Consider the following 21,292-nt stretch of genomic DNA (forward strand, 5'->3'; position numbering starts at 1 on the left):
GCCATCCTGTAAAAGGGAAGTTGTTGTGCAAGAACCGTTATGTAAAATAAGTTGCATCTACTTGTAGTTATTCAGTAGAAAAAGCATTCAAATGTTTGGTTTCATTTTGTACTGCGCTAGAAAAAAACGGAAAACTGCACTGTGTACCTCCACTAATCACTTACATTACCTAATTACAGCATTTACTTTGTGGCCACAGTGCTCGATTCAGACCCGCTCCCTAGGTGCGTTCGCACGCAGCCAGCGTATGCAAATCCGGCCAACCCACAGCAAGGCAGGCGATCCCACGGCAAGGCACTAGCATGCCCACTATGTGAAACGGCGTTAAGATGCTCAGGCATGCTTGCGTTCGCACATTCACTCCCCCGTTTCTAGCGGCCAGCCCGTTACCACCCACAAATGGCTTCTCTTGTCACTCATTCAGCCATGCTGTCTATGCACAGATAGCGAACACTTCCCGATCGCTCGGACGGGTCCGCGCACTGCAATGCGTATGCATGCGCACAATGCAATTATCGGCAGTCTACATGCGAACGCTTCCTAGCGAGCGGGTCTGAATCGGGTCCACAGTTCTAATATAGACATGGGGCCAAATGTAATAGGGTGAGAGTTTAGAAAAAGTGAGAGTTTAGCAGTAAAACTCACACTACTACATTGATCGAGTTGTAATCAGGAACAGGAAACACCTGGATGAGAGCTTAAATGTTGCAAGTTTTTTCGAGTCTGAAAAACATGTAAGTTTCCATGTTATGTAACATTGGGCCAAATGTAATAGGGTGAGAGTTTAGAAAATTGGAGAGTTTAGCAGTAAAACTCTCACATTGGTGGAGTTTTATCTTCAAAATGGGAAAACATCTGAATGAGATCTTTAATCGTGAGAGTTTTTTAAGCCTAAAAAAACATGCAAGTTCTCTCTGTTACTTTGTTTTTGGACTCTATTACATTGGCAAAGTTTAAAAAGTGTCAGAAACTCTCACTTTTCTAAACTCTCACCCTATTACATATGACTCTAGATGTCTGAAGTAGTACTTTTACTTTCATATTTTATTATAAAAACAGGCAGATGGTATTGCATGTAAAAGTTTTTTTTTAATTTAAGTGAGAAAACTCTAGGTAAAACACAAAGGAATTCAAAATCCCAATCTCATAGCTAAAATAAATGATGGCATAATAAATATTAAATAAAAACAATTGGTTTATAACACTTGCTGTAAGTCAATGTCGACTAAATGCATGTTAGTCTTAAACTAAAAAAAATACAACAATAAATCTTACGTGACTGCGCTTAGTGTATAAAGGGAAAAAACAAACATATATATATATATATAATATTATATATATATATCTATATATATATATATATATATATACACACATATATACATACACATACACACACACATACATAAATACCCACATAACATATATATATGCCGGAGGTCTCTTCCGGCAGACCTCGTGAGCCGGGATGTGTGTGGCCGGTGACCCTGGAGGCTTCCGCCCTGGTGCGGAGGCACTGGACGCACCACCCTCCCTAGGGCCCTGTCTGTATTAAACTAGTTAATTCATGAGAATGGTGTTTCAACACAGGTGGCTGTAATCATAAATTAAGAGGGAAGTCCAGGAGCAGAGCATTTTGTTCCTGATGGAACAGGTCACGTTGGAGTGTCTGTGGTAGATCATGAAAGATTTTTGTGATTTAAAGTAGATCATCAGGTCAGAAAGTCTGGCCACCCCTATTCTAGAAAATAATAGCTAGAATATGATAGGTTGCTATGGGTAATATCTCCACTTCTAAAAACTAGCACTTTAGTAAATATACCCTTGGATACCCCAATTAGCCCTGAACATCCCCGATTTTCGCCAAAGTCTTTTTTTTCACCCTATCCTATTATTTTGGTCCAAATAATAGGATAGTTCTCCCGAAAACACATAGGTGCCGCGATAAGCTCGCGGACCTATGTGTTTTCGCCTTTTTTCAGGTGAAAAAACGGCAGTTATCGTGGATTCTTTTTCGGGACACATCAGGTCCTGAAAAAAACCCTGATAAGTGCCGGCATCAGGCCGACTTCGGGGCTAATTGGATGTAATTAGCCGCGGTAATTTACTGCGGCTAATTGGATACCCCCCTTAGAGTCAGATTGATCTTCTACATTGAGGGATAATTTATGATTATATCTAATGAGCTGCAGTTTTTTTTTTTTTTCTCCAGTTCTGCATTTAACAGCCGGGTGTGATTGTGGGTGTGGTGTGTTATTATTTATCTTTATTTTAATTTTATATTTTTTTGATTTGTAAGGTGTCACAATGCTCTATAGCATTGGCCAGTGGGGGAAACAGGACATACATGAATCAGGGAGATACAAGATAGACAAAATAAATGCAGACATAAAAACAAAGAGTATGAAGGGCCCTGCTGTCTAAATGGGCAAAGCTGAAGTGAGAGGAGCCAGTACTGCTCAGGGTGTAGGACAGGGGCGATGAGAGAGGGGGAGAGCCAGGAAGTAGTAACCCGGATCCAGGCTTATTTGAGGGCCCTTGCGGGGGCCTGGGACAGCTGTTAAGAGTGCTGAATATTAATATAAGCAACGTGGACATACTTCCCAGACATGGCTACGCCCCTCCCCTCCCCCCCCCCCCATATCACCCTGGCCTACCATTTGTCTTGACGGCTCTGGTAGGTGTGTGTATGTGGGGGTAATCCGTTACTGTGGGTATAATATGTGGGACTAGAGTCTAATAAAAAGATGGGTTTTCAGAGAGTATTTAAAGATTTGAAGGCTGGTGGAGAGTCTGAACGGACATGGTAATCTTGAGGTCTTTGTAGGTAAGTTGGAGTAATTTCAATTGGATTCTTGCATGCCCAGGGAGACAGCGTAGGGATTGCAGCTGATGTGGAGTGGAATGAAAATAAGATCAGTGTTGTTGTGGCATTTCGGATGACTTGAAGCTGGGGTAGATGGGCAAGTGGAATGCCAGATAAGAGCTGGCTGCAGTAGTCAATGAGAGATAAGAGAAAGGATAAGAGATTTGGTTGCATCTTGGGTATATTGGCAATACTTGTAAGATAGTGGTAACAGGAGGAGAGAGACTGGATAAGTGATGATAAAATGTATGATAAAACTGTAGAGAAAAAAAATTAATATAATATTAGGAATAATATAAATGATTACATAACATGTAAAAGATAATTCACCTTGTCCACCACTGTCTCCTTTTAGTGCAGTGACTTTGTTAAGGAGGCTGTGCAAAAAATCGTTCTCCGCAACAACCCTAGAGAAATGGAAAGAGGAAGTTATAAATTCTGAATACTGTTGTGTACTGTGACAATACAACTACATTACAAATGAATTCATAAAACAAACAAATTTACCTTACAGATACACATAACCTGCATATTCTCATACACATCAGCCCTATTGCACTCTTTAAATTGCAATTATACATACATCTGGGTATTTAAAACCTTGTTGCACATTTATTGGCTGATATTAACGTGGTTATGCCTCTTACAGATATACAACATACTTATCCACTGAAATAAAACATTAGGAGTTGTCTGAAAATGTAGTCATATTTAATTTGACAATTAAGTTTCTATCAAATGATCAAAGTTACTATAGTGGTGGACAACAAGAACTGAACAACATAAAACATGACAGTCATGCAGTCCAAACTCAATCATTAGTGTGCAACTCTCCCTGTTGGGCGGTGTCACATGCCCTGATGGCCAATCATCATATGTCATTGGCTGAGGAGAACGCACCCAACTAAGGAACTAATTGTGACAACTAATCTAAACAGCCGTTCTTTCCGCCACCATGGGGAACAGAAACAACATCCAAAAAGAGAAGGAAGGTGCGTTTCCAGCATGCAAGAACAGTAATGAATGACAGGGATCACTAATATGATTCTGTAAAATCCATACCCTTATCTGTGATAAGCTGCCCGTCCACAACCTCATCACCAAATTAACATATAAAAGGGAAACCACTAACATCTTAATGGTGCCCCGCCAGCCTGGTGGTTTAATTTTGCTCTGGCTTATCCAGCCTTATGCATCAATTCTGTTTGGACCAACACAAAACAGAGAAGCCATATGCAATTGGTGTTAATACTGTGGATCATTAATGGAGAACAATGGTGCTTGTGTACAGTAGCTATATATTAATTATACCTTAAATTACATATTTGGGGGACATGTATCAAGCTTTGGAGGGAGATAAGATGGAGAAGTTGCACAGGGCAATCAATCAGCTTTTAACTGTCATTTATCTAGATCAGTCTCTGAAATGACAGACACTGATTAGGTACTTTGGGCAATTCCTCCACTTTAGCTCTCCCTAATTCCGCGTATTCATTTGACGATATAATGAACGTTTGAACGATAATGATATCGTCAGCGTTCAATTATTCATTCTAGTGTCCAGTGGATATACCGTCAATGACCAGCAATGCTCTCCCGCTGGTCATTGACGACGTCGCTCATCGTTCGAACCTGCTGTCCAACTGGCACTGAACAATATATCGTTCAGTGTGTGTGCTCAATGTCGTTAAGGACATTTAGCATACCACTGCCGGGCTCATGGAGCGAACCGTGTAGTGTATCTGAACCTTAAGGCTTGATACATCTCTCCTTTAGAATGAAAAAATAAATGTCTGTATGTAGTCTGTTTTACTGTTTAAAAGATGCACATGTTGCTCAGGGAGGTGATGCTTCTCTATCTTGCATTATTCTGGGGCATTTCAGTGATCGGCTTGATGGTCTCATAGATTACAAAATTGTTCTATACAGACTACAAATTAGTGGATTTAGCAGCCAAGGATGGCACGGAAATCATAACATAAAATCTTCATTATTTGTGCTTTGTGTCCAATATCAAATACCCTTGTACACTTCCCAAGCGTGGCGGGGTTGCTTTATCTGTTTGTGATGGATGGAGAAGATAATTGCTAAATTATACAGTTAACCTTCATATGTGACATTTGCATTTTTCAAGTTAAGTTGACCTTTAATTATATGTGATGTCATGATAAATATAAAACGAACAGCATCCAAATGAACATATCAATGGAATTTACTTATTCAAAAGTACTTCCAAAATGACTCATATCAAACGTTAGTCAATTATTTAGTTTTCAGTTTTAATTATCTCTTTTTACTTATTCACAGCCAGCTCAGGCCAGTGACATTATACTCAAAAGAAGAGTGAAGAGAGATCCAGTTGACATTCTCACAGCACAAGAAGAAAAATAGCAGTGGAATATAATATACAGTGTGTGTGTGTATATATATATATATATATATATATATATATATATATCATTCAATCCTCCAGCTCTCCAATATCAAAGGGCATATAGCCTATCTAGCTTTGATGCCCTCCTTATGGGGTCAGTGCCTCTAATCCATATAGTCCATAATGAAAGGCGGCAATCAGATACTTTTAAATCCAAATACCCTCACCAGAGGGATTTATTAGTGCAGGTCAATGTTTCGGGGTGACGTAATGAATTTTACTGAATATCAGGTATCTATGCTTCTGGTTTACTGATGTTACAGGATTTTGATAGATCTCATGTTTTTCATGATGTTGTGCTTCATGTGGCTTCTACATTGTTTTTTTTATAAGATATATGGATTTTTTCACAGAGGTAGCTTTCAACATGTGTTTTACAGATTTTACAAATGGTTTTTACACAAGTAACAAACATTTTTCTAACACATATGTATGCACTTTATATTTATATCTATTTATGTTTGTTTATTTAGTGACGCTATACATTTTCTCAGTGTTCTGTTGCTCAAATTCATTATTGCGGGTGCTAACCTGACATTGTGATCAGGTTTCCATGGGTACACAGTCAGCCCGGATGACGTCACTTCCGGTTTTGCAGAGATACCGCAGCCGGAAGTGCTGATTCGGGATTACTGACAGGCTGACCTGGTCTGAGAAGGAGGGATGGGGGTAAGTGTCACTACAAAATGTGTTTTTAAGTTTGTGATGTTGCACTATATATATGTTGTCCTGAGGAAGGGGTGAAAGTCCTGGAAACGTTGACCTGCACTAACAAATCCCTCTGGTGAGGGTATTTGGATTAAAAAGTCTCTGAGTGCCGCCTTTCATTATGGACTATATATATATATATATATATATATATATATGTACACCAATAACGCTGTATCCAGCATTGTAGGCAGCTGCAAGCCTCTGTCAAAATTGCTTGGGTGCCTTCCTAAGATGGGGTGTAATTCCCCTCCAAATAGTGCAAACAATGGGCGTCACTCCGAATCTTGTAAAGATAATAAACGTGTTTTTAATTCATATCGACGTTTCGGGGACTGCTACCCCGTTATCAGGACAGACATCAATGTAAACTGTGCTACAAAACACACTTTACTACTCATACATTGCTGTTCACTCGTCCCGCATCAGACGCCAGCACCCAGCTGCACATAATTAAACTGACGACTATGGTGCAAGGCAAGATATAGGACGTCAGTACGGCGGCCGCGTCTGACACAGGACTCAGAACCACATAGGAGTTGCTAAGCAACAATAAACAGAATATTAAATTACCAAACTAGTGATTATAACATAGAAATATAAAAAGCAAAAATAAACCAAAATAAATAAAACACATACTAAACAAGTGACAATAAATATATAAGTGCTAGTAATATAGTATATAGACCACTAAAATTAAAAATATAAATATTATGCATGTATGGTATTCTTATACCCCATACTGCATATATCAAAAATAGACATCTAATTAACACAAAAATACAACACATTGCTAAGGAAAAACAAAAAAATACATCAATAATATCATATATAACAAATATCATATATCCGTGCACGTTGTAATATATAAACCAAACTCAAAAGAGAAAAAAATAGGAAAAAATAAAAAGAATAATAAAATAGAGACATACTCATGATGAGCAGAGACCAACACAGTACATTAATAAATAAACTCTATCAAAATAGGCAGAGCACACGCTCTGCTCAGTGAAGCAAAGGTTCTAATCAGCTAGATTGCTGGACATGAACAAGAAACAACCTCGTTTTGCAACAATTTAATCAAAATAACAACATCCACATACTGTTGCAATTTAGATGTCTTATGGAGCATACACAAGGTCAGATTTATCAGATCTGTCAGATGAACAATTGAACGATTTGAACGATTTTACCAAAGATTTGAACGCTTTTTGACTGCATTAAAATGAATGGAATCGTCCAAGTCTGACTGCAAACCCATCAGATCTCAGATATCGTTATCTGACCATTGGGAACGCGCATCGTTCAAATCATTCATCTGACAGATCTGGCAGATATGTCAGATATGTCAGATTTTCCTTCAGATATGAACGATTGAACGATTTTTTAAATCGTTATCGTTCAGATCTGAAGAAAAATCTGACCGCGTGTATGCACCATTACTATTAACATGGAGCATTCATAAGAAACAGCTTAAAACCAATGCCTCATTCACACCTTTGGGGTTTACCGTATCTAAAGTAAACACCCACTTGGCCTCTAATTGTAACAGCTGCTTAGACCTGTCTCCTCTTCTAATTTTGAATGGCACTTGGTCAATCATTCTATATCTGAGCATGGCCATGTTATGCTTAGCCTGTGCAAAGTGCCTGGCTACGGCCTGGTCACTTGCGCCTGACACAAGTGCTGCTCTAATGGCCGTCCTGTGCTGTGCCATAGGCTCTTTAATTTGCCTTTCCGTCTTGCCCACATAGTGGAGACCACAGAGGCAAGATAGAAGGTACACTACAAACGTAGAAGTACATGTTAGTGGCCTTTTGATGGAATAAATGTTGCCACTATATGGATGTGTAAATTTATCTCCTGTGATTAAATAATTGCATGTAACACATCCCAGGCAGCGATGGTTACCAGCTTGCTTGCTCAAAAAATTAGCCTGGCTGTTAGTATTCATCCCAGTTATACAGTATCTGTCTTAACCACTATATCTTTTATACTACGACTTCTTTTATAACTGGCCATTAACTTGCTGTTTTTGAGTGACTGTAATTCTGGATCTGTTGTGACCATCGGCCATAGACGATAGCAGTTTTGTTGGTATAACTATTTGATGCACAGTAACATTTATATAATATACAACATTTATATAATATAGATGCAAAATTAAGGACTATCAGCTGAAAGGGTCGATACGCAAGCAGCCAATCAGATTGTTAATATTATCCTTTATTTATATGGCACCACAAGGGTTCCGCAGCGACTTACAAAGTACATAGAAAACAGTGACTAACCATATAAGACAATGCAGGAAAAGGACGTGGTCTATAAACATTGCAGCAACAGTGGTCATAACACTCAAATAAGCAGCAGGGCAATAGAAACAAATAGTTAGGTGCCATTGAAAGGGAGTATGGAATATGTGATTGTATAAGTAAGTGAAAGAGAAGAACATGAGGGAAAAGGGCCCTACTCATGAGAGCTTATATTCTAAAGTGGAGGGGCAGATACAGGGTTGACACCGATGGGGAGACAGTGAACAAGGGGATGAGAACTGGATGGCTTTGATGAAGAAGTGGGTTTTGAGAGCCTGTATTAAGTTTTGTAGAGAGGTGGAGAGTCTGACTGGGGAGGGGGGGGAGAGTTCCAGAGGTAGGGAGCAGCATGAGCAAACTCGAGGATTAGGAAGTGGGAGAAAGTAATCAGATGGCAGAAGAGATGTCATCATTTGTGGAGTGAAGTGGGTGGGTGGGAGTGTGAAGGAAGATAAGGTCAGAGATGTAAGTAAGAGAGCTTGAATTAGGTTATGAAGAAGAAGGGGAGCCACTGTAGGACTTGTAGAAGAAGTGAGGCAAATGTACTCCATTTGGAAAGGAAGATGAGCAGGATAGCAGCACTGAGGACAGATTGGAGTGGAAAGAAGTGGGAGTCTGGGAGGCCAGAGAAGAGGAGGTTAGTCCAATCTGGAGATGACCAGTGATATGTTGATAGGGCGGCATGTGTCATTATCATCATCATCATCATCATACACTTGACAGCAGTTGTCCTTGTCAGATGGCTTTTTTCACTGATGCAAAATGTTATATCTGCACATTTACATCCCGCATATGGCTCCCTGACATTAAGATAACATTAGCAGCTCACTATCACCTAGCCAAGCTCAGCATCAGGAACACCTTCCCCCTGAATCCGAGAACCCTGTATGCTTCACATCAAACCCATGAGGTGCAGCTGTGTTTTAAAGGTGTCCAGCAGGGAATAAGAACATCTTTACCTTTGTCTATCCTTTGTTCCAGGGAATGAGTCATGTTCTTTATAGCATAACATGTCAAAAAAACCTCTTTGCCACTATATATATAAGTGTGTGTTTATCACTCGAACATTATGTTTTAATCAATTTAATCAGTGGATATATCGGACCGACCTAGATGACCTATTAGTGTTTTGCCTACAACACAATAAAAGTACACTGTGCCAGACACCAACAATCATTTAACACAATGAAGCGCTTGATACAACTCAATTAGTGTCTTTCTGAAAAACAGAGAGCACTTATACCCCTTTCAGACATACTTTCTGCCTCAGCCAAATTCCCGGGTTGCCACGTATGTCTGAAAGGTACCTACCCGGGTAGCCGACCCTTCAATCGACCAGGGATTTTCCTGGGACTTAGGTCCCGGGAAATTACCCGATTTATGTCTGAATGGTGCTACTACTCCCGGGCTGCACCAAGCAGCTTTTACATAGAGTTGGCAGCACAGAGCGTCCAATAGGACGCTCAGCGCTGCCGCTCACCACCACCTGCGTCATTGGCTGTGTCGCTGTAGATGGAGTCAGCGACACAGGCCTCTAACCAGAAACCAGACGCTGAGGACACCCGCCTGCGCTAGAGACCGCCGACTGGTCTCAGCCATAGCGGGCCACCCGTACTCCCGCTGGACCACCAGGGCAATAAAAGAAATAAAACAAATAATTAAATAATAAAATAAAAAATCCTGCATTTTGATTGGCCGGCTTCCGGCAACCCTTTGATGACATCGATGACATCATCAGCGGCAGCCGGCAAGGGGACAGGCTAGGAGGAGCAGATGGAAGAAGAGAGACAGGTAAGCAGAAAAACCCGGCTTATGTCTGAAAGGGGTCTACCTGGGAATTTCCCGGGTAGACACTGTAGTGTGAAAGGGGGGTCTTGACCAAATACCCGGGAATTTGCACAGGAGAAATTCCCGGGGCTGAGCAGGAAATTTCCCGGGTTATATGTCTGAAAGGGGTATAACTGAACTGTACACAAATGCTCCTCCCTCACATGTTGATCATTAGCAAATTGCAGAACTAACTTGCTGGTGTCATTATACATTTCATACTGCCTTTAAATACTGTTGCCAAGACAGAAAATAACATTTGGTTAGTGTTGTACGTAAAGATCATGAATAATAGCTTTGTGTATTGTATGGGATCAATCTATTTGCAACATTTTTCTCTTGCAAACAGCTTTCACTATGTATTAGCAGAGAAGCTTTGACTAGACATTTGTATATTCATAACACTGACAACAGCAATTCAATGGCTGAGTCTCAATGGTTTCAATCCGACAAACAAAATTATCAGCATTTCTAACAACGTGCTACACAGGAAATGTTGAACTACTGTATTACTTAACATAGAAAGAAAAGGATGATTGTAATTACACAGTGAAGGACAAATAAATATTTAAGTTACAAATGCGCAAAGATAAAGAATGAATCCTCTTTTAAACTAATATGGGCACCCATATTGCCAGTGCAGAGGAAGGTCCTCAGTAGCTAGCAGCTTATGGGTATACAAAATATAGACGTACAGCAATCATTCATATCCATTTTATTATTTTAATTACACTGATTTGTATTTATAATTATTGGGTATCAGCCAAAACTTTAACAGTGTTGCTAATTATTATAGGAGAAACACCAGGGCCACAACTACTGAAGCTATGGGCAACCAGTGCCGGTACACAGAGCGCAGTGCTCAGCAGGCGGCACTATCGCCGCCCCCGGACCTTTGTCCTGGCAAGCAGGGTGCCAGGTACGGCACCCTGCAGCCAGGATTGCTGCTGCCACACCTGCGGAGCACCCTGTGAGCGCTTCTGACGGGCACCCTGCACAGTATATGCAGCCAATCAGCACTGCACTTACTGGAGCTGCGGGTCACGCCCCCTTCTTACGGCACAGGGCACTGTAACAGCTCTGAGAAACACTATAGGGCTGATGTAAAGTGAGACCTACGCCTGTTTCTTTAACGTAAATTTTGCACTGCACATTTCCAGAAAACAGATCAAACACACATGCACCCATAAAGATTCACATTCATTTCCCACATATAGGGCCGTCTTAATGTATGGGCACACTGGGCAGCTGCCCAGGGCCCCGCAATTCAAGTGGCCTGCATTGGCCGGTACAGTACAGACTGGACTGTGATTCTGCTATGGGACATGAAATCATAGATCATAGCAGAATCACTATCACAGTTGCATATTGAGCCCTATTATGAGTAATTTCAGAGTAAATAAGGAAGAATAAAGGGTACAATGGGGCAGCAACGTTTGAACAGGCTTTCACTCATGTGCAAAATGACATCTTGAAGACCACTGCCTATTATAAAACATTTCTCAACAAAGGTATTTCGCAAACAGTTGTGTTGATTAATAATAAATAATTATTTCATACTGTACAGTTTACCAATTAAATATCATTTCTATGTTGAAGTGTTTGTGTTTTTCAAGGTTTATAATGTTCAAAAGTTTCTGTTGATTAATCCTCACTTTACATCATGTTTTTATGTTTAAACATTTTTTTGTATAAAGTACCTATAAAGCATAAGGTTTCATTTTATTGACCATTTACATTTTTATTCCCATGACTGGGTATGGGCCCAGTGCATTGCTTTGCCCAATGCCTACAATGCTGTTAAGACAGCCCTGCACATATAGCTGCTTGCTCATGGGATATGGGGGAAGGAAGGGTCAGGCTAACATAGGCCAGTTACATGTTCACATAATTGCGAAGAGATACAAACTGGCACAGAGAAGCATACATGCCTGTCCAAGCCGTTCTATTTATTGTGTCAGGGCTGGTGTAAATACACGATGATGATCACCAGTAATGGCAAACCTCCAAGATGTTGGGGTAAATTTAATAAAGTGAAAGTTTTTAGAAGTGAGTTTTAGAAGTGGAGATGTTGCCCATAGCAACCAATCAGATTCTACTTAACATTTAACTAGCACCTTCTAGAAGATAATAGCTAGAATCTGATTGGTTGCTATGGTCAACATCTCTTATAAAACTCACTTCTAAAAACTCTCACTTTAGTAAATATACCCTCTTGTGTTTATTGTGTTTTGTGTCTCACCAGAATGAGATGGAATTTCCAGGTACATGGGCTGCTCTCTATGGGTCGAGCTAGTCACAGTGTTGTTGGAGAAGATTTATCAAACCTTCTAAAAAGAACAGGTGGAGAAACAACCTATGAGCAGCTAGATATTATTTATATTGTACATTTTTACAGGGATAGCTACAAGCTGATTGGTTGCTATGGCCACCAGTCCTTCTTAGAAGGTTTGATACATCCCCCCCCCAGTCTTATAGAAGGGGTCACCAGCTCTTTTCAGTGTCTGTGCACTCAGCTGTGCAGAAACAAACAATCTGCTCCCTCAAAAATGTTCTGAACAGGCAAAATCAGTCTGACTACACCCAACTATCACGCAATTATAATCGGATCCACTAAGCCTATAACTAAATTATTTCAATACATACTTGCCTACCCTCCCGCTTTAGCTGGGAGCCTCATGAAAATCGAGGGCCATTCCCGGCCCCCCAAAAAGGCAGGCAAGCCCCCCCCCCGTGCCTACAAGAGAGACCCACACAGTGGGAGAGGACGATGATTTTGGCCCCATCCCCTGCTTCACTTGAGTGGGGTGCCCCCAGAGCTTTCAGTATACTGGGCCCCAAGTTTTCTTGTGCCGGCCCTGCTCCTATCCCTCCACCAAAGAAAAGCCCCCTTTACATCACTTTGTTCCAACTTTGACAATTGGTCCTTAAGCCCTCTTAAGAAGGGTTATGTTATTATTGCCCATTATAGTGGCAGTAGCTGAGAAAACGATATTTATTATTTAAGCACGGTAAAGCGTCTTTTATTACCAATTCTTTACTTTTACCAGAAATCCACCCTCCTAGATATTGAAAAGGGTGTGCTACGTTTTCATAGGAAGTGGGGGCTTTATATTTCTCATCTAGATGAACCCACTCAAGCTCATATTAACAAAGTGTGTCAATCTACAATTTGGTGTTTATAAAAGCAATTAGAAGATTTATCTTAGCAATTTGGGTTGTACATTGTTGCTATTTCTTCTTTTTATCTTTGATGCCAATGTACATATATATATATATATATATATATATATGTATACACACACAGTCAGGTGCATAAATATTGGCCTCTATTCACCACCACAATGGCTTTGAAATGAAACAAACAAGATGTGCTTTCACTGCAGACTTTCAGATTTAATTTGAGGGTAATTACATCCAAATCAGGTGAATAGTGTAGGAATTACAACGGTTTCTATATGTGCCCCCCACTTTTTAAGGGGCCAAAAGTAATGTGACAAACTAAACAATCCTAAATCTAACTTTCACTTTTTAATACTTTGTTGCAAATCATTTGCAGGCAATTACAGCCTGAAGTCTGGAACGCATAGACATCACCAGATGCTGGGTTTCATCCCTGGTAATGCTCTGCCAGGCCTCTACTGTAAATGTCTTCAGATCCTGCTTGTTCTTGGGGCATTTTCCCTTCAATTTTGTCTTCATCAAGTGAAATGCATGCTCAATCGGATTCTGGTCAGGGGATTGATTTGGCCATTGCATAACATTCCACTTTTTAGCCTTAAAAAACTCTTTGGTTGCTTTTGCAGTATGCTTCGGGTCATTGTCCATCTGCACTGTGAAGCGCCGTCCAATGAGTTCTGAAGCATTTGACTGAATATGAGCATATAATATTGCCCAAAACACTTCAAAATTCATTCTGCTGCTTTTGTCAGCAGTCACATCATCAATACATACAAGAGAACGAGTTCCATTGGCAGCCATACATGCCCACGCCATGACACTACCACCACCATGCTTCACTGATGAGGTGGTATGTTTTGGACCATGAGCAGTACCTTTCCTTCTCCATACTCTTCTCTTCCCATCACTCTGGTACAAGTTGATCTTTGTCTCATCTGTCCATAGGATGTTGTTCCAGAACTGTAATGGCTTTTTTAGATGTTGTTTGGCAAACTCTAATCTGGTCTTCCTGTTTTTGTGGCTCACCAATGGTTTACATCTTGTGGTGAACCCTCTATATTCACTGTTGTGAAGTCTTCTCTTGATTGTTGACTTTGACACATATACACCTACCTCCTGGGGAGTGTTCTTGAATTGGCCAACTGTTGTGAAGGGGTTTTTCTTCACCAGCGAAATCATTTTTCTGTCATCCACCACAGTTGTTTTCCGTAGTCTTCCGGGTCTTTTGGTGTTGCTGAGCTCTCCGGTGCGTTCTTTCTTTTTAAGAATGTTAGAAACAGTTGATTTGGCCACACCTAATGCTTTTGCTATCTCTCTGATGGGTTTGTTTTGATTTTTCAGCCTAATGAGGGCTTGCTTCACTGATAGTGACAGCTCTTTGGATCTCATATTGAGAGTCGACAGCAACTGATTCCAAATGCAAATGTCACACCTAGAATCAACTCCAGACCTTTTACATGCCTAATTGATAATGAAATAACGAGGGAATAGCCCACACCTGTCCATGAAATAGCTTTTGAGTTGAGTCCCATTACTTTTGGCCCCTTAAAAAGTGGGAGGCACATATAGAAACTGTTGTAATTCCTACACCGTTCACCTGATTTGGATGTAATTACCCTCAAATTAAATCTGAAAGTCTGCAGTTAAAGCACATCTTGTTTGTTTCATTTCAAAGCCATTGTGGTGGTGAATAGAGGCCAAAATCTGAAAATTCTGTCAATGTCCCAACATTTATGCACCTGACTATATATATCTCCATACACATGTTTTTATTTTTTCTTATTAGACCATAGAAGAGGCATATGGGAGGGTAAGCAGAGGCTTGAGTACAATAAGCACATGTACACTTCATTGTGACACAATTAGGCTTTGACACATCTGCAGATACACCTTTTAGGAACCGCTTGTGATTGGCTAAATGCATACTGACCCCTCCAGCTGACAGTACTTAAATTCTAAGTATTGTAGCTATATTATACCAAATCGTGGCCATCTACATTATTTGCATTACTCAGCTGTCATTTCCATTTTTATTACTGTAGGAAAGAAGATTCCCATATGATTTTCAAAGAGATATAGAGAAGTTTGTATTTTATATTTAAAATATGACTTTTGCATTTAGTAATGACTGTCGAGTCGCATCCTTTCTTGTATATGTAAAGCTTCATTACATTATTATAATGTGTACAAATAGGGTAATGCCAGCCTCATTAGCATTTACTACTACTGCAACAACTACTTCACTGTCAATCTCAATGCTACTGTATTTCAACGGTATCGTGAGGCATAAGTATACATACCAGTACGTCTTACGTACATCTGGTGCAAATGCTACTGTTTTTGAGCTACATGTCCATCTCTACATATACACATATATCTTTTTTTTACATGCATCTTCTTGCACAACAGTTTGGAGTGCAAATGCATCCACTGAGAAATAATCCCCAAATTGTATATTTATTACTATTTTTTTTATTACTAGTTATTTATTTAGCACACATATTCTGCAGCGCTTTACAGAGAATATTTAGCTATTCACATCAATCCCTGCCCCATTGTAGTTTACAATCTATGGGCCTGATTCAGCAATTTACGTTCATCCGAGGATGAACGCACATCTCTGATGGTTAGGGGTCTGTGTCTGCACATGGCCCAATCAGCGCATGTGCAGAGCAGGTCCTGCAATCTTGTTCGCAGACCCCCCAAGCCGCAGCATGATTTCCTGTTATCCCTATTTTCCTGGAGGGACGAGGTCAGGGTCTGCGTCGGCGCCGCAGATTCCTGGCCTCTTGTGTGACCAGGCACTGGTGAGGCTGCGGGAAGCTTCAGCTCCCACAGCCTGACCAAAAGAGCAACCATCGTGACCATCAGTTGCAATGGTGATCCCAGCCTACGACATCTGTCTCAGTGCTGGGATCGTAAATGCAGCGAGGAGGTGTCTGATACCTCCTTCTGCATTTGCCAGTGAGATGAACGTATTTGCACAGCCGCTTCTGTGCGGAACAGCAAATCCATCCATCAGTTAGACCCTATGTTCCCTACCACACACACATACCGTACACTAGGAATACTTTTTTGTTGGGAACCAATTAACCTAACTGTATATTTTTGGAGTATTCTAATCCATAAAAAAAGTGTGGGGCCTATTCATCATACCTAAACTTTCTCTGGAGGTAATTAGGTTTAGAACTCGCATGGAGTTCTACCTAATTACCGAAGGAATTCATTCCTCCTCTCCATAACTATCTATTCCGAAAAGCTGTCATTTTTGCGATGACAGCTTTTCAGGAAATAGATGGTTATCCCTGTCTACACTAACTTACCGCAGCTGGAATCCGTGCTGCGCATTCGTAACACCAGCGCATGTGCAGCACTACCTACAGCTGCGGTAATTTTGTGTCCCCCCCAACACCCCCTCCCCCCTTCGCTCCACTCCCCCCGTCCCCGCACTTACCTGCCCGCTGCAACGCCTCCGGCTCTGGTGGCTGGTCTGACACATGTTCTCCCAGCTGACCACAGTAGTTTAGAAAAAAAATATATATATTTTTTCTAAACTTTATTGTGTTCTGCTGGTAGAACACTTGTCAGACCAGCCTCCGGGGCCAGAGGACGGACCAGAGCACTAGAGGGAGACGCTGGGGGACCTGCCCACGCTGACACAGGTAAGTGTTACCTGCTATTCGCCACCTCACAGTGGCGAATAGTAACTCCATCAAATTCTGAAAATACATAATTTTTGGAATTAGATGATTACCATACTAATGTATGGGGAGTGTGGAAATTAACGCAGGGGGACTTAACCAGGAGATATCAGTGATATCTCCTGTGTTAAGTCTCTTAATGAATACTAAAATAACGTTAATTAAGGAAAATGGCCTTAGAAACGTTATTTTAGTGTTGATGAATAGGTCCCTTTGTGATATAAATAGCTTAATATTAGCTTCCATAATATAAACAGGCATATTTCTTTTTGCACAGATGAAATCATTACTTCTGAACTAATTTATACTCAAAATCTAAACTTGTTTGCATTCATTGATCCTGAATTGTGCCTTACTATTGTGCAATGTTTACACAGAAATCATTAGTATAGATATTTAGCCCCAGACCTACTATTTACTGCAAAACAAAATATATTAACATCAGTTTATCAATACATTAGTAACAACATCCACAGAACACTGTTTATACTGTTCACTCGAAGGCTATTTACTAAGCTTTTCCTGGCATGTTTTAACTCGAAATATAAAAGGACCATGCTATTGATAGTAAAATACCAGATTTGCTATTAAAAGCATTGTCTTTTTAAATGTCGGGCTTACACACAAAGGGAAACAGTGGCTTGCTTAGTAAATTAACCCCTCGATACTTATATTGCCAAATTAATTCTAGTCCAGTTTCCATGACTCTCACTACCACTTGTTTACGTAATCCAGTCTATTTGGCAGTATTGCTGTGTATTAAAAAAATGACACTTTTTGTGTTCATTAATATTTTAAAAGAACTTTTTACGCACTTTGTAACACCAGGCATTAATAAATGAAAAGCTATCTGCACTGCTTCAGTAAAATAGCTAATTCTTCATTTAATTTGTTGATTCAGTAATTTCAAATGAGGGGCTTTTAATACTTACGGATGGAATGGTATAAAATGCTGCTTCTCTTCATCACTTTCTGCTTTCCCTTTAATCACATCGGTGATGTCCATTACTGGGGAACAGAAAATATTTCAAGGTCAACATTCAGAACACAGTAATCATATTTATGTAACATGGTTGTGAAAGGGGCTTTTATAGTGCTGAGAAATTCAAGCAAGTGGAAAATGAATGAAACAAAAGTAAATAACATGAAGCTTATTTGTAACACAAAACAGTTATTGTACTTAATGTATTATAGGTATGTCATTTTTACAGTGCTCAACTCTCATACCAAGCAGACTTCAAATTTAATAGCATATAAATTCATTCAGGAAATCTGCTGAAAAATGTAATGTTTTATAAAGTCAGGTGCAGATTTATCATTTATATTGTAGCTGCAATAGAAGGAAAAATCAGTTTGTCATCTTATAATACATAAAGTATTCAGCCATGCAATAACTCAGACTCAGTAACTCATAACAACATTGTATCAGCCCCAGACTCTGTAAGTCATAACAAGACTCTGTTAAGCTGCATACACACACAACGATTTTGTTACCGACGATTTTATGAACGATTTTCTGTCAGATTATCTGTCAGATTTTTTAAAGTGTAATGAAAGATTTTTTTGAACTACAAATGATTTTTGCATATTCCCTTAATGAAAATCGTTCAGTTGGTCAGTCTGACTGAACAACAAACGTGAACACGCATGATCGATAATCGTTCATCGTTTTAACTCAGAAAGTGAAAGATTTTTTCAACGATTGAACAATAAACGATATCGTTATCAATAATCGTTAAAAAAATCGTTGTGTGTGTATGCACCTTAACTCATAACAACTCTGCATCAGCCCCAGACTCAGTAACTCATTACAACTCTGCATCAGCCCCAGATTCTGTAACTCATAACACTGTATCAATCCCAGACTCCGTAACTCATAACAACACTGTATCAGCCCCAGACTCAGTAACTCATAATATCACTGCATCAGCCCCATGCTGTGTAACTCATAACGACACTACATCAAATGCAGACTCTGTAACTCATAACAACACTGCATCAGCCCCAGACTCTGTAACTCATAACAACACTGCACCAGACCCAGACTCTGTAACTCATAACAACACTGCATCAGCCCCAGACTCAGTAACTCATAATATCACTGCATCAGCCCCATGCTGTGTAACTCATAATGACACTACATCAAATGCACACTCTGTAACTCATAACAACACTGCATCAGCCCCAGACTCAGTAACTCATAACGACACTACATCAAATGCACACTCTGTAACTCATAACAACACTGTAGCAGCCCCAGACTCTGTAACTCATAAGAACTCTGCATCAGCCCCAGACTCTGTAACTCATAACAACACTGCATCAGTCTCAGACTCTGTAACGCTTAACAACTCTACTTCAGACCCAGACTCTGTAACTCATAACAACATTGCATCAGCTCCAGACTGTAATTGAAAACAACTCTGCATCAGTCCCAGACTCTGTAACTCATAACAACAATCCTGCATCAGCCCCACACTCTGTAACTCATAACAACAACCCTGCATCAGCCCCAGACTCTGTAACTCATAACAACTCTGCATCAGCCCTAGACTCTGTAACTCATAACAACTCTGCATCAGCCCCAGACTCAGTAACTCATAACAACACTGTATCAGCCCCAGACTCTGTAACTCATAACACTGCATCAGCTCCAGACTTTGTTACTCATAACAACACTGCATCAGCCCCAGACTCAGGAACTCATAACAACTGTCACAGTGCACCAGACACCGGGTATTATTACTTACCGGGTCCGGCAGCACTGGAACCTCCATCGGCGGTTCGCCTGACTCCATTGTACTACTCCTGATATCTGGTTCTGACCTCGGCTACTCCTTGTGACCCATCTATGTCTGCTCCCTGGTATCGTTTCGTCTGTTTGGTATTGACCCAGCCTGTCGACTACATTATTCTTCTGCACTACATCCAGTACTCACCAGCATCTGTATAGGGGAACCTAACCTGAGGGCCGCGACCTGTGTGTCGGATGCAGCCAAGTCCAAACCTTCTTGCGAGGGTCCCTGGTGGATACCGCCGGCACATTAGACTCCACTCCTTAGGCATAGGTCCAGCCAATTCCCTAAATACGGGCTGCATCCACAATCCATCCGAGAGTTTGTGACAGAATACTTTGGCCAAAACATGGATGCTGCTGGTAATCCGTCATCACAAGATCTGCTCGAGAACTTAGAATACTCTGGCCAAAACAAGGATGCTGCTGGTATCCGTCACCATGAGACCTGCTCGAGAACTTAATTGCTAGAGTTGAGAAGCAAGAACAAGACCAGGCTCAGATTATGCAGTGTTTGCAGACACTAATGCAGCAAGTTGGTGTCGCTCAAGCACCTCTGATACAACTAGGTCCATCCGATACTACCTGCCGCAGATTCCGAATTAAACAAAGTATGATGGGGATCCAACAGGCTGTCGAGGGATTCCTGAACCAGTGTTCGATCCAGTTCGAAGTCCAGGCAGCAAGCTTCCCTTCAGACAGCACAAAAGTGCCTTATATAATCTCGCCATTGTCAGATAAGGCATTGGCTTGGGCCTCTCCATTGTGGGAAAGGAATGATCCGCTAGTCAACAACAGCACCGAATTCCTGAAAACTTTTCAGAATGTCTTTGACGAGCCTGGACGGGTATCCTCAGCAGGGTCGGCCATTATACAGCTGAAACAGGGAAATCAATCTGCAGGACAATATGCCATACAGTTCCGAACCCTTGCTTCTGAGTTGGGGTGGAACAACGAAGCCCTGGTTGCTGCCTTTATGCAGGGCCTGTCGGATCAAATTAAAGATGTCCTTGCATCTAGGGAATTGCCGACTTCGTTGGACGACTTAGTCTCTTTGTGTATCCAAGTGGATCTGCGCCACAGAGAGAGAGCACGTGAAAGGGAATAGTCTCGCCGCTTTACCTTTAAGCTTGCTCCACATTTCACAACACCTACCAAGCCCCTCCCGGCTGCAGATAGGGATTATAGGTTTAAAAATAAACTTTGCTTGTACTGTGGCGAACCGGGTCATCTTCTCTCTGGCTGTCCAAAGCGTCCGGGAAATGAGAAGGCCTAAATGATCAAGGGGTGGTCAGGTTAGGTGCATTCCAATACACCCCAAAATACAGTGTTACTTCCCAGTTTTCCATCGATGTAACTCTGGTCGTGGGAAATTCTTCTGAAGTCATCAAGGCCTTCTTAGATTCAGGTGCCGATGGCAATTTCATTACGGCTAAGAAAGTTCAAGAGTTAAAGATTGCGAGTATGCCG

At 40.8% G+C, this 21,292-nt stretch overlaps 1 protein-coding gene across 1 annotated transcript in view; it reads right to left on the reverse strand.

Moving 5' to 3' along the window:
• Positions 1 to 21,292, reverse strand: part of DOCK2 (dedicator of cytokinesis 2) — a 966,148-nt gene that overhangs the window by 796,079 nt on the left and 148,777 nt on the right. The window contains exons 11-12 of the mRNA XM_088465050.1: positions 17,961 to 18,036; positions 3,197 to 3,273 (exon numbers count right to left, since the gene is read on the reverse strand). Of these exons, the coding sequence (XP_088321176.1) occupies positions 3,197 to 3,273; positions 17,961 to 18,036 (153 nt within the window). The remainder of the gene's footprint in view (positions 1 to 3,196; positions 3,274 to 17,960; positions 18,037 to 21,292) is intronic.

The sequence above is a fragment of the Taudactylus pleione genome, unplaced genomic scaffold (assembly GCF_031769625.1).
Source record: "Taudactylus pleione unplaced genomic scaffold, aTauple2 ptg001827l, whole genome shotgun sequence".
Lineage (NCBI taxonomy): Eukaryota > Metazoa > Chordata > Amphibia > Anura > Myobatrachidae > Taudactylus > Taudactylus pleione.